Source organism: Serinus canaria, chromosome 2 (genome assembly GCF_022539315.1).
Source record: "Serinus canaria isolate serCan28SL12 chromosome 2, serCan2020, whole genome shotgun sequence".
NCBI lineage: Eukaryota > Metazoa > Chordata > Aves > Passeriformes > Fringillidae > Serinus > Serinus canaria.
Genome location: NC_066315.1, coordinates 149514515 through 149534035, shown reverse-complemented (window position 1 = coordinate 149534035; position 19521 = coordinate 149514515). Strand labels below are relative to the sequence as shown.

At 46.0% G+C, this 19521-nt stretch overlaps 1 protein-coding gene across 1 annotated transcript in view; it reads right to left on the bottom strand.

Moving 5' to 3' along the window:
- The window catches only part of LOC103816826 (adhesion G protein-coupled receptor B1), a 133950-nt gene that overhangs the window by 25220 nt on the left and 89209 nt on the right, over nucleotides 1–19521 (bottom strand). Inside the window, exons 15-17 of the mRNA XM_050970761.1 lie at nucleotides 17035–17101; nucleotides 13357–13442; nucleotides 7589–7687 (exon numbers count right to left, since the gene is read on the bottom strand). Coding sequence (XP_050826718.1) covers nucleotides 7589–7687; nucleotides 13357–13442; nucleotides 17035–17101 — 252 coding nt within the window. The remainder of the gene's footprint in view (nucleotides 1–7588; nucleotides 7688–13356; nucleotides 13443–17034; nucleotides 17102–19521) is intronic.

The following is a 19521-nucleotide window of genomic DNA, read 5'->3' as shown; positions in this document are numbered from 1 at the left end:
TTTCCCAAGGGAAGGAGACAAAATACAATCACTGCAGGTTGCCAAGGGGGAGGGGAACAGTTGCAGCAGAGACTGGTCTGTCACGATGGCTGTCGGTACTCGGGTCACAGACACTTGGACTTCCACAGCACATGGAAGACACCAACAGTGGGACGTGTCACGCTTTCGAGTGACTCAAACGACAGGCAGAGAGCTGATGTGCAGACTGAAATATTTGTATTTCTCCTTTTAATCTACAGATGATGGTCCCCACGACACTGGGGGACTAAAACCTGACCTCATTTCCCTGTGGTCAGAAAATTCTCAGCTTTCTTGTGAGATCTCCCCAGCTGATGCTTTGGGGGGAAAAAAAAAGCGCTTTTTGTTCCATGTTTTACCATTTTTGTAAGTTTCTTTCTGTGTGGACAGTAACTTGAGTTTCAAGCCACATCTCCATTCACAAGACAGAAAACTGGACAAAACAAGTTTTCTGTGATGCTGCCCCAGGAAACTCCACTTTAGCTGTGAATGATGGCCCTGCAAATAGGAAAGCAGCTCTTTTCTTTTCCCAAGCACTCTTCAGGCATCCATCTCTCCACCAAAAAAAAGATCCCAAACAATTTTAACAGCTAACTAGGGAGATTTTAAGCTGTCGCTCATCCCATCTATTTGGCACCAAGAATATGAGGAGAATTTCCCTGTGGGCTTTTACCTAACAAACCAGAGAAGGCCTCGAATAACAAGAGGAGCTACAAGAAAACCTCCAAATACAAACAAATACAGGCAAGACAAGAAATTACAGGACAGATGCCATGAAACACGTTCAGCAGTACTTACATGGGACTTGCTCACCATTTCCTGATCTATGGGTTTAATGTTTACTTGCTGGTTACCTCACAGACCTCAGGGAGAGTTTTACCTGAACAAAGCTGGAGCTTGGATACAGGTTTGGACATCAGGATAGAATGCCCTGGCTTCATTAAGGGTTTTTCAAGGATTGTTACATCAGTTCTGCAATGACCACACACTAAAGTGACAGTTTATTTTCATAGCCAGAATTAGACCCTGTTTGCAAATATTCTTACAGCTTGTTCACACTTGGATCTGTTCCTTCACGGTATTATTAAGGAATTTAATTAACCTAAAGGAGTAGGGAAATGGAATTATTTTTCTTTTTAATTAGAACAAGGATTATGAGACCTCTTTGTAAGGAAAAGGCCAGGACATAATCTGATACCTTATAATTTTATCTTGCATGGCAAATGCTGTTCTTTAATGCCCAAGATGAACTATGATTTCAAAGTATTATTAAAAAACACACAAAAAAACCAGCCCACAACCAAACAGCTCCTAAAGAGAAATAACTTATTCCAATTCTCTGAAATCTCCCTCATAACACTGAAATCTCCCTTTGCTGTCATTTGTGGTAGTGCCTTCATAAATCTGGCTAAGCAGCAAGTGCATGAACAAAAAAATCAGAGGCAGAAATGCTGAATGGAAAGATAAGATCTGGTTGAAAAGGAATCTTCCTAGATATGTCTGCCATGAAAGTGTCAGCCAACGTAACATGGCTGAATAGATGAAATAATTCCAGCAGCAAGGGGAAACCATAAGATTCAATAAAAGCTGCTGGGAAAGGTTTGTAAGAGACAACTCTGCTTCCTGGAATTATCTGGTGTTCCAGAACGTTCCTGGTACACCCATTCTGTGGATGTTACTGCCACCAAGGTACAACCTGGCAATGGATCTGAGCCAGGTCTGAACCAAATAACCGAATCTGGGTGGGTTTTCCATTCCTGAAAAGAACTGCAGGCTCACAATGACAACGATCTGGATCTGGATCCAAGACTTAGATGTGGATCTGGGGCAAGGGATGCTGCTGAGAAGGTAAATGATATGTAAATTTTGTTTCTGTTCAGCAAATGGTCAGATTTGAACCCACTGGTTTCAAAACCTGCTTTAAGAATGAATTGTTTGAGTCAATTTGCTCTGCCCTTCCAACCAGATGATGAAAACAGCATCTGCCCTTCCAGCTCAGCTGATGACCACACATTCAGCTGGATCAAATCAGGATTTTTCCAAGTTATGCTGACTTACATCAGCTCAGAGTTCTGCTCTCTTTGTGATTCACCTTCCAGATGCCTTCTCAGCAGCATTCATCCCTTACAAAATTGATGGAAATTCAGCTTGCTACTTAAATGCATCATCTTTATTCTCAGGCAGCAGGTGGCAACAGGTCACAGGAAATGGATCTCACTCTAATTTCACTTGCAGGGCTCTGCTTAGATTTTTTGAAATATTAAACTCCAAATTAAAAGCTCCATTAAAGAAATCTGGTACAGGCTAAAACTTCAGGTGAAAACTCACAGGGAAGACAAGTGGGTTTTCTGTGAGACTGCCCTTAATTCTACTTGCTGTGAGCTGAATTCATAGCAGGACTCATACTTCAACCACCTTCCCACCTGTCCCTTTTTTTAGGAGGCACAGTGAATCCTTAAGAGATCCCAGAATTACTTATAGGACCTAAGAAATATCACATTAGGGTGCTTATCACGAGATGTGATATGAAATGATCAATTGTTATACAAAGACACTGTGACCACATAATGGCTTTTCATGCATTAGCCATGATCAATAAATCCATTACTTCTATTGCTTGGGACAAAGGAATTAGCTGGCAGATCCTCTTATTTATCCCATTTATGACAAGTGACAGCAGCATCTCATCTGAGGTTGGAAAAGACCTCTAAGATCAAGTCCAAATCTTTTATCAGCACTGCAAAACCCAGCACTAAACCATGTCCCCAAGTGCCACATTTACACAGCTTTTAAATCCTTCTGGGATGGTGGGGACTCCACCATCTCCTGGACAGCCTGTGCCAATGCTTGATCATCCTTTCAGGGAAGAAACTTTCCCCAATATCCAACCTGAACCTCCCCTGGGGCAACCTGAGGCCATTTCCTTTCATTCTGTCGCTTGATAGGAGAAGAGACCAACCCCAACCTGGCTCCAACCTCCCTTCAAGGAGTGATAAGGTCCTCCCAATCCTCCTTTTCTCCAGGATAAACATCCCAGCTCCCTCAGCCACTCCTAATATGCTCTAAAATGTGGGATCTACCATGGCAAACACTCAGCCTTATGAAAGCACACACTAGACCCTGTCCTGGCAGCAAGGATTTGGCCAAAATGACAAAATCTATCTGTGGATTTGTCCTTTTTGTAGCTGGAGGCATGGAGAGTCTTTGTCTTTGCAAAAGAAGCAGAATAAATGGATTGCACTTAGAGGAAAGCAATGGAAAGAGCAAAAAGAATGGGTTTGGAGATAAAGATCTACATGAAGAAAGATGAAGAGTCCTGCACCCTGAGAAAAGGCAAGTGCAGGGGGACACACAGGACATGCCAATAAAGATGTAAAGGGCCATTAGAAAGGGCAAAGTGATCAATTATTTTCATTGCTCAACCCTGACAGAACAGCAGCAACTTAAGTTAAAGAAGCAGCAGAAGGAAAAAAAAAAATCACTTTATAATTTAAAAGCAGCTCCTGGAGAGGAGCTCTGAAAAGGGAAATGGTTGCTGGACTCAACAAACAATGGATGGCTCCTTACACACCAGCAGTTCTGCTGCAGGAAAATCACAGTACAGGGATGTGCTTTATTTATTCTCTCGTGCTTCTCTGCTCCTCTGACCTGTACTCACAGAATTACAGAATCATGGAATGGTTTGGGCTGGAAGGGATCTTAAAAATCATCTAACTCCACCCCACTGCCACGAGCAGGGGCACTTTTCACTAGACCAGGCTGCCCACACCTCCATCCAACCTAGCTTAAAACACTTTTTAAACATTTAAAAACTGTTCCTCCAAAAAGCAAGACTGTTGTCCCAATTTTAGGGACACTTTCAGAGCAAATCCCTGTAAATCAATGCCCATATAACCAAGATAGGAAACCTGTAACTAAAAAAGAGAGGAAACTCTGCTCGCTCTTCCCATGCACAGGCAAAAAGAGAAACACCTGCTGTGATTTCTATTCTCCCCTGAAAGATGATTCTACTCCCAGTAGCTGCAATATAAATAATAAAATTAAGGGAACAGGAAATCAAATGCCTCTAAACTGCCCTGAGCAGCCTGGTCTGGTGGGAAGTGTTCATAGGGAGCGTTCTGGAATGAGATGAACTTCAGGGTCCCTCCAACCCAACCCATTCTGTGACGATTTTATGACACATGAAACAGGCAGGTGATGAGGCAGCTGTGACCAGACTGCTTCATTATTCACCTTTAATTAAGGAAGGTGTTCTCTGAGAGTCCAAAAAGGACTTGCAGGATCCGGGTATTATCCCCAGGTAAGGATAGGATTTCAAATTCCTTGAACCACGAGGACAACACTCTCCTGAGGAACAGTCTCCTTCCTAGACCAGCCATGCATGGAAGCACTGACTCACATTAATCCTGGAATTACAATACAGGCAGAAAATTTGACATCCAAGACTCCCTAAAAGGATATTGAGCCAATAAAAAAGGGCAGAACCCTTAGATGGGAGATTTGACACGTGAATTCCTAAGGATTTAACAGGAATGCTAATGATGGGAGTCACGAGGAACCCCTGACACTGGCTGTTGGGTGGGGTGCCTGGATAAATACACTGTGCCAGGGTTTTAGTCTTGGGCCAGCCTCTTCCCACTGGTCAGAGCCTGAGAGTCCAAATTTCCAATGAGCTGCTTGGCAAGGATTCATAAAATCATGGAATGGTTTGAGTTGGAAGGGACCTTAAAGATCATTTAGTTTCAACCCCCTGCCATGGGCAGGGACACCTTCCAGTATCCCAGGTTGCTCAGAGCTCTGTCCAACCTGGCCTTGGACACTTTCAGGGATTGGACATCAACTTCCATCCATCCATCCATCCATCCATCCATCCATCCATCCATCCATCCATCCATCCATCCATCCATCCATCCATCCCTCAGCACTCCCTCCTGTCTGCAGTGGATTCCCTTGTTCACAGCAAGTACCAAAAAAAGCCAAGCTCCTGAGACACGTTTTCCATCTCAGATAAAATAATTTTCACAGGTAGCAAGGATTAATTAATTACAGGGAACATTTCACTGGCTGAGGGTGCCCTACAGGCAGCAATAATGGGAAGAAATGTGGGAACAGAGGTCTTCCAATGGCAAAACCTGTCCAAGATCTTCTTCAGCACAGCCTAAAGGGAAGGATTTATTTAACCCACACCTGTCAAGTCCAGCTAACCCCTAACAGGTCACTGACATCCAAAGATTTCCATTTTTCCTTCCCCAGGTCAAGAAATCACACAATTTCCAGTAGTTATTTTTCCACTTCTGTCACTTTTCTCTCCCATCAGTTCCCTCTCTTTTCCCTCCTTTACACATCCCCTTCTCCAACCACAGATCTCACCACAAAGATTTTCAAAACCCAAGAAAAACAGTCTAAAGATCTATTTCTCACTCCATGCTATCCCAGAAATAAACCTCTGGAATCTATGGGAGGGAAGCTGGGGAGGGCATGACCAGCCCCAGCAGGAACAAGGCAGGAACACCCTTGATGTGCTCTGCACTAAAAAATGATGGCTCATTCCAGGTCAGGGAAGAGCCAGGAATCCTCAAGGCATTTAATCCACATTCCAAGACTCCAAAGCTAAATGGCAAAGCCTCTGCAAGGTCTGGGAGGAGAGGGCCCAGCAGAAGGGTGGCGGTGGCATGAAGAATAATCAGAGTTTTGCCTTTTCGGCAACCTCATTTACAAGAAATTTGCAGGAGGAAAACCAGGAACAGTTCAGCTGCAGGATGAAGTGGATCACGAGGAGAAATGAGTGAACCTATTTGGGTATTCCTCAGTGTTCCCTTTGCAAGGATAAGAGCTTGGGACACTTGAGGACAAACAACAATATTGATACTGGACACTGTCATCTGAGGTACCCAATCTGCTGGGAAACAAAACAGAAAAAAATCCTCTTACAAGAGCCCTCCAATTTCTGTCAATCCACTTAAATTAGAGAAGCAGGATGAATAGGAGATCTGGCTTTCATACCCTTTTTTCTCCTGATTTGGAGATGAATCAGAATCTGTGATTTATTGCAGACCAATGTCAGACACTATTGGAGAGGGACTTGAGACTATTTAACTTTTAAAATTAATTTACTATGAACAGAAAGCCTCTCCTGTTTAAGAGTCTAATTTATTAATAGTAAATCTGCTGCTGGTTTAACATTGCTCTGCAGTTACAGGAATCCAAAAAGCAGCGAGCTGCTCATTCCAGACTTGTGGTACACATGTCTGGACTGATTCCATCTCACCATCTCAGCTGGGCACTGCTGCAAAAGGTGAGTAAATGACCTTAGCAGTGAAAAATAAATCAAATTTTGTTCAGTTCTACATTTCACTGAGAAAACCACAGAACCATAAAACGGTTTGGGTTAGAAGAGGCCTTAAAGAACATCTCATTCCAACCCCCTGCCGTGAGCAGGGACACCTTCCAGGTGCTCTTGAGTTGATTTTCTTTTATCTTTCTACATTTTGAGATCTGGCAATCGGCTGCCTCTTTTAGTTTAGATTAATTAAAGGTAGGAATTTTCAAACTGCAAATGATCTGAGACTGTTTCCCTCACACGTTTTGCATGTACTAATTTAGACATCAAAACCAAAGTTTAGCATCACTTGGATGTGATACAGATAATAAAATTTCCAAAGGGGAAGGAAGAAAGACGAACCTTCCCTCATGACTCTCCCTCCAACCTTAACCTTTGTGAAAAAAGCCAACCACATAAATAGCAATTTCTCCAGCAGAACAAAGCTCTGGAATTATTTTTTCTTTTCTTTTTTTTTTTTTTAAGCTAACTCCAGCGTCATCTAAGAAGAGATTTAACAGCATTTGACTTTTGTAACTCAGAGCTATGAAACGCTTTAAGATTTTGAGAATTAATTCCAAGTGCTTTCAGGGGTCCAAAAGAGGCAGTCAACACTCATCAAATCAGACCTGCAGGCCTACGAGGTATGAAACTTAACTTCAGCATTTCATAGGAGGAGAAAAAACCCACTTGGAAGTGATTCACCAAGTCACTTAAACCACACTCAGTGCTCTGCAGCCTCTGGAGGAAAACACTCAAGCAGGTGCTCAAGTGGCTGACAAAGCTGGATTTTGGAGTCCCTGTCTACCACCAGAACTACTGGGAATCACAGCTTTAAGTCTGGAACTCCAAGAACGGGGCATTAAACAAATTAAACATGGCTTGCAACAAATGCAGAGTCCCTTTGTCTTCCATGGGCTGGTCACATGCTTAAATCTTAAATCTAGGCATGTCAAAAAAGTGCTTTTCAGGATCCAGCCCATCAGCTCCAGGGGTGTTGCAGGAGCCCTGCTCTACTCATGGCCCACAGAATGAGGTTGGGGAGAGCTGGGGGATGTCAGGGAGGTGGGCAGGGACATGGGGGGAGAAAACAAATACGGGCTGGTGAGTGCAGGGAAATGGAAGAGGGAAATAAAAAAAGGAACTGAAAAGCGAAAATAAAAATGAAAAGAAAAAAAAAAAGGAGAGAAAAAAAAAAAAAAAGAAAGTGGAAAGAAAGAAAGAAAAGAAGTTGAAATTAGAGGAACTAACATGGCGTTACTGGTGGCTGTGGCCGAAACTTCAGCAGAAGAAACTACTCCACACTTGGAACATTTGAGCGTCATGCCGTAAAGGGGCACTGCCATCTGACTGCAATTAAAACCAAAAGACTGAAACAAAACAAAACACTTCGCTCATGAGCACAAACGTCGAAAGGAAAGGGAAAGAGAAGCCAAAAAGAAAGGAAGGAGAAAAGGGAGCCAACCAACCATACCCAGTTTGGGAAGAGAAATGAAAGACAGGCAGGAATTAAAACTCTCTCATCTGTACCACTCCAGATGCGGGGAATGGGGAGAAATGGACAACTCAGATTTGTTGGTGCTGCTGGAGAGGGTGGAACTGTGTTGGTGAAAGTCTTGCCAGATTCAGGGTGTCTCTTTGGCACCCAAGGAAGAGAAACCAGTACTGCTCTCCCAGTCTCCACCTCCTTCTTTTCGATTGGTTTTTTGGGTTTTTTTTGAGAAATTGCTCTTTTCCCTCCTGGCCTTTTTGCTCCAAAACAAAAAAGGTGGCAGGGTTGTGCAGTAGAAGGCAAGAAGTAGGGCTGTGGGGGCTGTGCCTGCTTATCTGCTGTCCTAAAGCAATGCAAGGGATAAGTCACTTATCACACTGGGAGTTGGTGAGACCAGGACAGAGGCCACTCTTTGGTTTTTGGTCAGAGGCCACTTTTTGGTTTTTTGGTTCCCTCCCTGATGCAGGATGGGACTCTGTGACGTCCTAAAGTTCATCCTGAGCTTGGGTGTCTCCTTAGCCCCCTAACCTGCCCTGAAAGGAACCCGACTGGCTGACTGCTTCTGAGACATTCCTTCTCTCACATCCTGTTCTAGAGCCAATATCATCTTTGGGATAAACCCTGAGAATTATTCCCACCTGCTGCTCCCACTTTTTTTTTTTTCTGGATGGGACCAACCATAGAAACAGCCCGCTGAGGGCTGCTGGTATGAGGGGATCTGCTAAAGCACACCCTTGGGATTTTTAGCAGCTGATGTGTGGGAACCACCCCCCATTCTGCTCCTCTTCAGGAGCCCAGAAGCCACATTAGCTTGGCACTGGTCCCATTTCTTCCAGAATTTACTGGCTGTGTGCTCTCCCCGGTCTGCACAGATCCACACCCACGTCAGATCTGGCTTGGAAAACGGGAAGGAGTCTGCAAAACATCCCCCAGACCTTCCTGCTGTGCCTGGCATCAGAGAAGACACGAAATCACTGCCAGAGGACAGCACAGGGTCTGTCATCCCAGGGTGTGTGGCGGGGATGCTGCTGAGGGAGGTTTGCCCCAACCAGGAGGGGTTTTACAGCCCTTCCCTGTCTGGGAGGGAGATCAGGGGACTCCACAGAGCATTTCTGAGCTTTGGTGGCTCTCTGTTCAGTCTCACTGCAAAAAGACATCCTGATGAGCACCAACACAGCAGCAGCAGTGGGCCCAGCAGCCCCCTTTCAAGTGGCTATTGATTGGGCTTTTCATTAATTACGCTGACATAAGTCATCATTCCTGTCCAGAATAACGACTAAGGCATCCCACAGAAGCTCTCAGACACAGAGGAAATTAGCTGCTGTGTCCACAGATAAATATCTTCCAGGAAGGATGGTGTAAATCCTGTGAGGACAATGGCTGAACCAAAGATCAAGTGGGTCTGGAGAGGCATTAGGTGCACGACCCTTAAAAAGATAAAAAAAAATACGACAGCTTCTCCCCAAATCTATAAGCCACAAAGAACAGATAAGCAGAGAGACAGAGAGAGGCAGAGATAGGCAGCAAAAAGAAAAAAAGTAGATTGACTTGAGGAATTTGATGGGAAACTGTACCAGAAAAAACATGGATGACATTGAATCACAGAGAACTGGCCAGGAGACCACTGTAAACACACAACTGTAGCTGCTGTTGGGTGTGTTTATGCAGAAGTTGCAAGCAGTGGGCACTGATGTGGGTACATTTATCTCCTAATTCCTTCTGGTTGGGGGCATGAGGTTGTTAATATATTGAATTTCCGTAGCAGGTTTAGATTGGTGCCTGTGCATATGAAAGGGAAGCTAATTAAATAATCACAGTGAATAATGCCTTCATTTAATTTAGCTTTTTCTGCTTCCTAAACATCCACAAACAGCTCACGGGCTCATCTGGTGTGTTCACTGGAGCCTGGGCTTTGCTACCTTTTACTGAGCAGCGCTTTCCACCATCCACAGCCTGAAGAGCAGGAGCACTGCTTCCAACAGGAACCATTCCCAGAGGAAGGGCAATCCCAATCCCTTCCAGTCCCAGTGGAGTTATCACCTCCCTAATCACTCTCTCCCCTCTGTGCTCTGACAGCCCCAGCTGTGCTCCACCCCATCAGGACACCTGCACAGGTGAGATTACTTCACACAAGGTTTTGTGGCAAACTCCTCTTGGGTGGTTTCTGTGATCAACAGAGATAAAAGAAGAAGTCCTCTAAGGGGGGACAAGGCTCCTGTCTCTCCTCAGGAGTGGCAGAGGAAGCCCAGAGAGATTAAACTCAGCTAAAATTAGTCCTGGTGAATATCCCCAATGGTATCATTCTTCCTCCCTGCCTGTGTGAGCACACAAATGTGGAATAAACGCTGGCTGAATACATTTGAAATTCATTTTAAAGGCTCCCAACATTAAAACATTCATTTTTTGGTAGCAATGCCTTCAAGAGAGCTCAAACACTGGTGGTGGTGTTGGCCACCAACAGAGACTGTTTTCTGGGATGGTTTTCTCCATTCCCAGACAGGTTTTGGCTTTTCTCCAGCTCTCCAGGTATTCCCACCCCTTTCTCTACAGCCTGGTTTTGTGATCCACCTCTAAAATCACTGCCACTAGAAAATCTGCATTTTCTGACAGATGTGACAACAATAATCACAGCTATTTCCACTGCTAAGTACAGGGCAGAATTCCTGTGTCTCAGGTATTATTTCATGAGAACTGTTGGCACTGATGAATTTGTGACAACCAATCTGTGGTGTCCGTGCTGGGCTCCTCTTAACATCCAACAGCTCTTTTTCTTTTTCCTATTTTTGGGGGATTTTTTTCCCCACCCTTTTGTTTTTGCAACACTGAACCATACTTCTTGCCTCTGCTAAAGGAAACAGAACATTTCTTTAGACCATCTCCTCAGGTCCAAACATCTCCAAGGCCATTACTCATTCTGATTTTCTTCCAATCTACCTTCCAACACGGTTCCCAAGCCCAGGCCAGAAGCAGAGAACTAAAGGAAAAGGGGCACCAGGGCTCTCAAAAGTGCTCCCACACTCTCAGCAAGGGCACTTGGGAAGGGAGAACAAAACCACTGAGCACAGAAAAGGCTAAAAAGTGCTGCACACACACACACACGGACACGAAAGAAGGGGGGAAAAAAGAGAAAAGAAAGAAAAAAACAAAGAACATCAGAAAAATGACTTTTTTGGTTTTGTTTGTTTGCTTTGTTGCCTCGCAGGTTTTGTTTTTAAAGCCCAACTCTGAGTGTGATCAATAACCAGCTGCTGTGTATTAAATAAGGTCACTCCGTGTGCAGTTTGGATTAGAGAGGGAAGGACTGAGAGGCAGCAACTTGCTGCTTTGCTAATCCAATAAATCACTTATTGCAGCACTGACTTTCAAGTGCAATTACCCTGCTCCAGACCCTGCCTGGCAGCCCGGGTGGGTTTTTTTTTGAGTTCTCTCTTTGTCAAGAAGGCATCATCCAGAATGAAACACTTGTTTGTTAGCAGCTGCTCCAAGCAATGCACCAAGGTCACTTCTTCCCATATTTTTCCACCCAGCAGGAGCTGGTATCTCAGATCAACCAAATCTCCCCTTGTTTTATGGCCATGGAGCTGCTCAGGCACCAAAATTCCCCGTTTGCTGCACCCAGGGACCCCAAGGCTGGGTTGTGTCAACACTGCTGATAAACCATGAGCCTAAACAGGTCCCTGTGGTTTTACCAAAATCATTAGGTTGGAAAAGACCTCCAAGATTGAGTCCAACCTTTGGCTAAACCCCTCCATGGCCACTAAACTCTATCACAAAGTCCCAGGTCCATTTGTTTCTGGAGTACTTCCAGGGATGGTGATTCCACTGCTTCCCCAGGCAGCCTGTTCCAAAGCCTGGTCATCCTTTCATGGATGAAATTTTTCCAAATATCCAACCTGGACCTCCCCTGGTACAGCTTGAGGTCATTTCCCCTTGTCCTGTCACTTGTTACTTGGGAGTAGATTCCAGCCCTCACCACACCACTCCCTATTTCAGGGAGTTGTAGAAAGTGATGAGGTCTCACCTGAGCCTCCTTTTTTCCAGGCTGAGCCCCCCCAGCTGCCTCAGCTGCTCCTGGTGCTCCAGACCCTTCCCCAGCTCTGTTCCCTCCTCTGGGCATGCTCCAGCCCCTCAAGGTCTTTCCTGGAGTGAGAGGCCCAAAACTGAACACAGGATTTGAGGTGCTGGATAAGAATTTGCCTCTACTCTGGGTTTTGCCTCCACCACTCAACTAAAAACCAGTGTCAGGAATACTGAACCTCATCCATATTATCCACCCCTGCCCTCTGAGACTCACTGGAGACCCCTTCTCCCTCCACTTTGACAGACAGGATACATCCATGCATCCTGTGCTTTCTCCACCAGCCTCCAAAGGTTTCAAACTCTGCCTCCATGCAGAGGAACCAGAACAGCTTTTGCTCTCCTCATTCCTTTCTGAACAGCTTCTTCCTTCCAGAACACAGCTGTTACCCCCAGTGATAAATCAAACTCCTGCAGTGGACACCTTGGAGCAGAGATCCCTGACCTTCCCAGCAGCAGGTAAGGACAGAGCTTCTCTGACTGCAGCAAGAAGCCAAAAAGACAGGGGAAAGGAACACACATCTGACCTGAGCATCTGAGGAGACTCAGATTGCCATTCTGTCCCTTGCCCAGGGATAAAATTTGAGCAGACTGCAGGATTGTTCCTGGAAATGGAGAGGAGAGGGGCTCTCATCCTGCTGGGGGTGCTGGCAGGGGCAAAATAGCCACTGCCAAAAGTTTGGGAGTTACCCACGAGAGAGCCCTGCCCGGGAGTTGCTGCCCTGGGCAAAGGCCAGGGAGACACCAGGGAAGGGAGAAATGTGGAGTCAATCTTGGATTTATTCAAAATAAATAAATAATATTATTATTTATTTCAAAAGAAAACAGGTAACACAAATCCTCTGGATTCAGGAATGGAGGCTGTGGAGAAGACAAAGAACCTCAGGTGGGAGCAGAATTTTTTCTCACAGCAGAGGTTCTTAACTCACCTCTCCTACTGCATCCATCTGCTGCTCTGCTCCCTGCCAGACCTCCAGAACCCATTCCCTTCCATCACACACCTCTGCTGTCCCTGAGACACCTGCCAGCCCTCAGACACCACCCCTCTGTCCCCCAGCTCTTGCCATGTGCCACACTCAGCAGTGCTGAGTCTCTCTCTGCTGTCCCCAGGAGTTAGTGACAAGAGCCACTGCACTCTCCCTCATTTCTGGGAGGATGCACCAGCCTTGGCTGAAGCCATTTTAACAAAGAGATGAACTTTTATCCTTCCTCCACAGCAACACAGGGCTGCTTCTTGGGTTTTTGTGTCCTGCTGCACCGAATGACAGTGCAAAGACATTAAATCAAGTGTGGGTTTTTTTCTTTCATTTTGTTTAAATCTGGTTTTGCTTTTTTGTTTCGTTTGCATCCCCAATCTCTTTTTTCACCCCTTGCCTGGTTATTGATCACAGCCTTGGGTATTTTTGGTTTTTATTTTCACTCTTTACTTAGATGTATTGATAAGGCATACCCTGCCCGTTCCTTCAGTTTCTTATCTGTTATTCCATCTTTGGATACAAGTTTGTTAAAAACCAGAATGCCAATAACCATGTTCACCTGTCAAAAGAGAAACAACACACAAGTTTTGTTCTCAAGTGGGTCAGGTCAAGCTCGGTAACACAGAAGGGTTTCTCCCAAAGCCAGGTCACACCTCTGCAGGCCACCACCCCTTGTGTCCCCTGTCCTCCACTGTCCCACCTCCCCTGGCCGTGCATCAGTGAGTTCAGGACAGCAGAATGCAGCTGGCAGCAGATCAAGGAGGCTGGAGAATCATTAAAATTGGAAAAGACCCCCAAGATCATCAAGTTCAACCCTCAACCAGGTCTCCATGAAGCAGGAGAGATGGAATTTCTCAGGTTGCTGCAGGGCTGCTTGAACCCCAACACCGCCTGAGGTCCAGCAAGGCAAACTCCAGGCACAACAACAATTTTTTGGGCTAATCCAAATAGAGACTTTACAGAGAAGAGCAGTGGATTGACGTTGGCTGCTTCCCAAAGCACCTTTTGGAGTCAGAAGCAGCTTTAAGAGAATGCAGACAACGTGTCAGATCTTTCCTGGTGAAACACCACTGCTGCTCTCAAAATAAGAGGTGGAGGGGTGCTGGAGCAGGTAGAGACATCATCTGCTCTGGAGGGGTGTCTTGGGAGACATGGCAGATGGCACAGCATGGAGAATTCCCCCAAAAATCAGTGGGTGATACAATTCCATGCAGTCCGTTTTCCTCGGGGTGAGAGCAGGGATGTCTGTGTCCATCAGAAACAAAACTCCACAGTGAAACACAGGCTGGACAGAGCTGAGATCCTGCAGAGTGACCCCAAACTCCTCCCTGTGCCTTCCCAGCTGCATCCACTGCTGCCAGCTGCATCTGCTGTACAAACCCCATCCCCAACACATTAGTGACCCACCAGCCCCACCCCTGCGTGGAGGAGGTCATGATGGTGGAAAAAGGAGACATTCTCCTGGCTTTGCTGCCACTGGAACAGCTGCTGGTGGCAGAAACGTGTGGTGGATGCTGTTTTGCATGTGGGGCTTGCAGGGAAATGTTTTAAGGCCAAATTCAGAGATAAATTCATGTGATTTTACGTGTTTGTGATTTTAGGAGATCCAAAGAGTCTCCTGACCCAAAGGAAGGGACCAAGCCTCTGTCTTATTGCCTAAATCACCCTCAAAACAAGGATCAATCTTTCTGCTGGTTTCACCAGCTCACTGATGTGGAGCCCACAGCTAGGAATTCACAGAAAATCTCAGAAATTGCAGTTATTTTTGTGTGCATCAGCTGCTGGGTCAGTGGGCAGCTGAGCCCATTTCTAGAGTTCACCACGGTATTGATTCAGAGAAACAACACTGGCAAGTCAGGCACAGTGACACAGCCAAGGATCAGCAGGAAATCAAAGCCTGGGTATGAGCCTGGAAAGAGAGGGAGCACTTTGAAATCACTGATCCTTCACTGTGGAGGATCCAAAAAGGTTTTTCCTTAAGGTGCAGCCAGGCAGGAGGAAAGGTAGGGTTGAAGTGGGGCTGGATCTCTCCTAGGGCTGGCCAAAGTGTGCATCCTCACTCCTAAGGAGCAGGGAGACAACAAAGAGCAGCTCTGCACTGGTTTTAATCAATCAATCAATTAATCCAGTACATTGATCACCACAATCAACACCCTGCTCTGATCCTGGCTCCAGTTATTTCCTAAGTCCGGGATGCCACATGGATATTCTTCCAATAATATGCAGAGTAGCTTTACTTCTTTATCTTTGAGACAACTTCCAGAAGCAAAGCTTCAAGTCAGAAATTCCTGGAGATGACCACGACCTGACCACTGCAGACCCTGTCCTCACTTAGTTCCATGAGCCTCCCCCTGCCTTCAGCCTGCACACAGCTGCCACCAGGCTGCTCCACGTCAGCTGGGCAGGCAAAACTGCTTCCAACAGCTCTGTGTTTAAGGTAGATCAGGATTTTTAGGAATAAAGGTCAAACCTTTATCCTTCAAACCTGCAGCTGTTCAGTGTCAGTGGCCTGACTGTGAGTTATGAACATTGCTGAAGCTGCAGGCCAACCACCTTCAGAGTATTATCAGCTTTTTGAGCTCATCTCTGTGCAGACTCCCATTTATAAAAAGGCTTCCCACGCTTCTCCTTCTTCTTCCCCAAGCTCTTTGGTGGCTCTACCAGGGCAATACTCATTTGTCACTTTGGCCAGGAATGAGTCAGGGAGTCTAAACGAGGCGTGTGGCCTCTCTCTTGGTGCTGATCAGGGCCAGACACCCCCAGAGATGATTCACCACCAAATATCAGCTGCAGGAACCACCATTTGCATGCGCTGACCCCTCTGTGAGGACATCTCATTTCTGCTGTTTGATGGTGAGGGAAATCTGAGCTGCCAAATGGAAGCAGGCTCCTGTGTTTTCCCCACACTTTAAAAGAGGAAAAAAGGGAAAGATCACCTCCCTTGTTGTTGGCACAACAAAAGCGAGGTGGTTTGAGGCAGCAGAGTGACTCTGGGCACTACCAAAGCTTCCTCCCTCCGAATCACTGTGTCACAACCCCACATGAAAGACCTCAGCTCATACCAGTTTTGATTTCTTGCAGAGCAGGGGCCACTGCTGGCTTTTCTCTGATGAAATGGTGGCACCAAGGTGGTTTGATGTGCAGTGACAGCGCTGAGAACAGAGGCAGCCCGAGCTTTTGTGGAGTTACTCTCCTGTAAGCTCCTGCTGCAGGGCATTTCATCCCCCAGGCACTGCACAAAACAAAAGCCTGAACTGCAAAAGGAATTGGGAGTGGCAACAACCCCATTCCTGTGGGGCTCTCCAGAACCTCAGAGGGCATAAAGCTCCTCCACTGGATAAAACATGGCTGGAGAGAAACTGCAGAAAGATGTGAGGGCTCAAATGTGGTTTTAAACCCATCAGGAATTGCTGCAGGAGGGATTTCCTGGAGGTGCAGCAATTCTCAGATTCTTTCAGCCCTGGGGTTTCTCATGGGCAGTGAGGCCTGAGTAGCAGGGAAGGAATGTCACCTCAAGTGACATCTTAAATTCAAATTATAACTGGGCAATGTTGGTGTTGGGGCTCTGTTGGAGCCAGGGGTGATGGGGCAGAACAACAGACTCCCCATAAAGGAGCTGGAGTTTAGGAATGCCCACTTTAACCCTGCCATCTCTTTGAATTCAAAGCAAACCTGACATTTTTAGGGTCAGAAGGGATCCCCTCAGCATTGATTTGAAGATTTAACTTCAATTTCAAACAAGGAAATCTGCTCACATGCACTGGCCTGGGATGAACCAGGAACAAAAGCTGGCTGTGAGGGCACAGCCTGGTCTGAAAAGCACCAGGAATGGCATTTTCTGAAGGAGACAATGTCCGAGTTTTCCACCATCATCCTGCACTTCCATCCAGACACAGCAAAACCAAGGTAAAGCATAAATCAGATGTTAGGGGGCTCCAGTGAGGACAGAGGGGCAAGGCTGAGAGCTGAGGCACATTACATTTCAGAATCAACCCCATCCCAAACTGTTGGCTTTGCTGGTTATTCCTGAAGGAGGAAGCTCTTTGAAACACAATAGAAATAAAGAGGGGCATTCTTGGGTTGAAAGAACAAGGAAATCGCTATAAGATATAGAGGAGAAAAAAAGAAATCTTTCAGACAAGCTTAAATACCAAAACGACAGCAGCAGCCGGTCCCACGAAGGCATAGAGGAGTCCTCCCTCTAATGACAGCCAGCAGCTGGAAAATGAAGAGAGAAGAGAAAGTGACCCAGTGGCAAATGTCCCCAATAGGCACAGGCTGGCTTCCTCCCTTTGCCTGCCAGAGTTCAGCCTGGGAGGTGACACCCCACGGCAAAAAATAAAATAAAATAAAAACAAAAAATGCTCAGACTTTCAATCAAACAAGTTTTGCCTCCCATCTCTCCTGAAGTTGCAAAAAGGCTCCTCTGCCTGGGGACCTGCCCGCAGGATGACATTTGGCAGGGGAATTCATGCAAAATGAAGGAGAGTGCTCTGTTTCAGACCAGGTCCTGGGAGCAGCTGCAGCATTTGGCTGGCAAGATGATGCTCTTGTCCTACTTACATGGGGGAAAGAGTGGAAATTTTCCTCTGCTCTTTTGCTGATCCCTGTGTCTTCCAGGGGTGCAGGACATTTCTTCCCTCCCTTTGAGATTGCCTCCGTGGGGAAATTCAACAACACAGCAGCAAGGTGGGAACTCACAGCATTCCCTGAGTGGAATTTCTTATGGAATAAGCTGAATGTGAGGTGTGTGGTGCCTCCTCTGCAAACCAGCTCATTTCTTCTCCCTTACACCACATCACCTGAGAAGGACATCTCCCTTCTGCACTGAGCAGATGTGGAATTTGGGCTCCTGAACTGCCTGGTGCCTCCTCAAACTGAGGGAGCTCTCGTTTGAGACCTCTTGGATGAGGCCCTGGAAGTGTCCAAGGCCAGGCTGGATGGGGCTTGGAGCAACCTGGGATAGTGGGAGGTGTCCCTGCCCAGGGCAGAGGGTTGGAATGAGATGATCTTGAAGGCCCCTTCCAACCCAAACCATTCTCTGAGCTTTTGTTTTTCATGTCTGACTGTAAAGTTAGGAAGGAAAAGCTCTTTCCCTTTTCACTTGTGAAATCTCCACATTCAGAAGCCACCTGGGCACAGCCCTGGGTCACCTCCAGATGACCCTGCTTGAGCAGGTGCTTGGACAAAAAAACCCCTCAGGCTCTGTGACAGCCATGAACATCCACAGCAGCACTGGAGCTGAAATTCCCCTTTTTTTTTTTTTCTCTTGGTGGGGAATCCAGCAATTCAGGGCATGGACACACAAATTAAGTGCTCCAGGGCAGGAGAGGATGGGAATTTAGAGTGTGTCAGCAGCCCCTGGGAAAGTCTGCATGCTTTAACAGGGCAGAACCCTGGAGAAAATGTGGGATGGAGTAATCCTGTTTCAGCAGGAAACGAGCGTGCACTCAGCACAGGAGAAGAGCAGGAAACCACAATAGAGAGGGAACTTTCTCCAAGCTCTTAACTCAGCTCACCCTGCAGTAATTCACTTGCCCTGCCCTCAGCAAGATGCTTTCATCCTGCATCAGGAGCCAACTGATGCTCCCAGGGAAAAAAAAAAGAAAAAAAAGTCTACCTGGAAACATTTAATCTTTGTTGATCAGCCTCATTTTTTTTAATATTAAATCTTAGTTGCAAAAAAATGTTAATTTTTTTCACCCCAAAACAAAGAACATTTCTGAAAAGGCCACCCAAAAAATGGAAGTATTTAAAACTGAGAATTAAAAGTAGGATATTCTGGTTTTCTCCAAGGTCTGAATCTTGTTTATGTCTAAATTAAACCTGTAATGTGCTAATTTAATCAATTCTGATTTCTTCCTGATAGCGAGTTGCTCTGTCACAAGCTGTCTGAGCAACTGTAATAATAAAATGAATAATCACCTGAGGAGGGAGGGGAAAAAAGAGGAAGCTCTGGAGCTCTGTAATGAGTGGAGGTCTCCCAAAATGCAAGAGGAGGGCTCCCAAATCCCAGTCCTGGAACAAACCTTTCCATCCAACTCTCTATCCTGATTTTTGAGATGTTTTTTCTCAGTGTCTCTTCCAGCTGGTGGCTCAGATGAAGAAATGTGACAGTCCTGCACTGCAATTAGTGATGAGGACTTGGTGCACAGAGGGTTCCCATTCCTGCAGGGTCTCTGGCAGCCCCTGCTCCCCCAGGAGCAGCAGGAATTGTGCAGGTGAGCTCACACATCACAGAGCACCAGCCCTGATCCCTCCTGACTGCCTGACCTCCCTGCCACAGCACTTCAAAGCATTTCTGAGGCTGTCCGAGGTGCTGGCTGCCAGCAAGGGAAAGGAAAGGGTGAAGGGATATCTGAGAGACAGAACTGACAGCAAACCCAGCCTAGTGGAGATGCTTTTAGCCTCGTGCCTACGAGGCACAGAAATATCTGCATTTTGCTAAGAGGTTCCCTTGTACTTTCCAAGGGATCTCTTCAGTGATTTTTAAAATAAAATTATCACTGGAAGGGAGGAAGTGAATGGTTTTAACAATTCTTAAGCAGTGTTTCCTTGACTGACAGCAGCTCTTGTGCTCAGCACAAAAAAAAAACCCCTTTATTTGCAAACCATCTGATCTTTTTGTGACTCTGCCA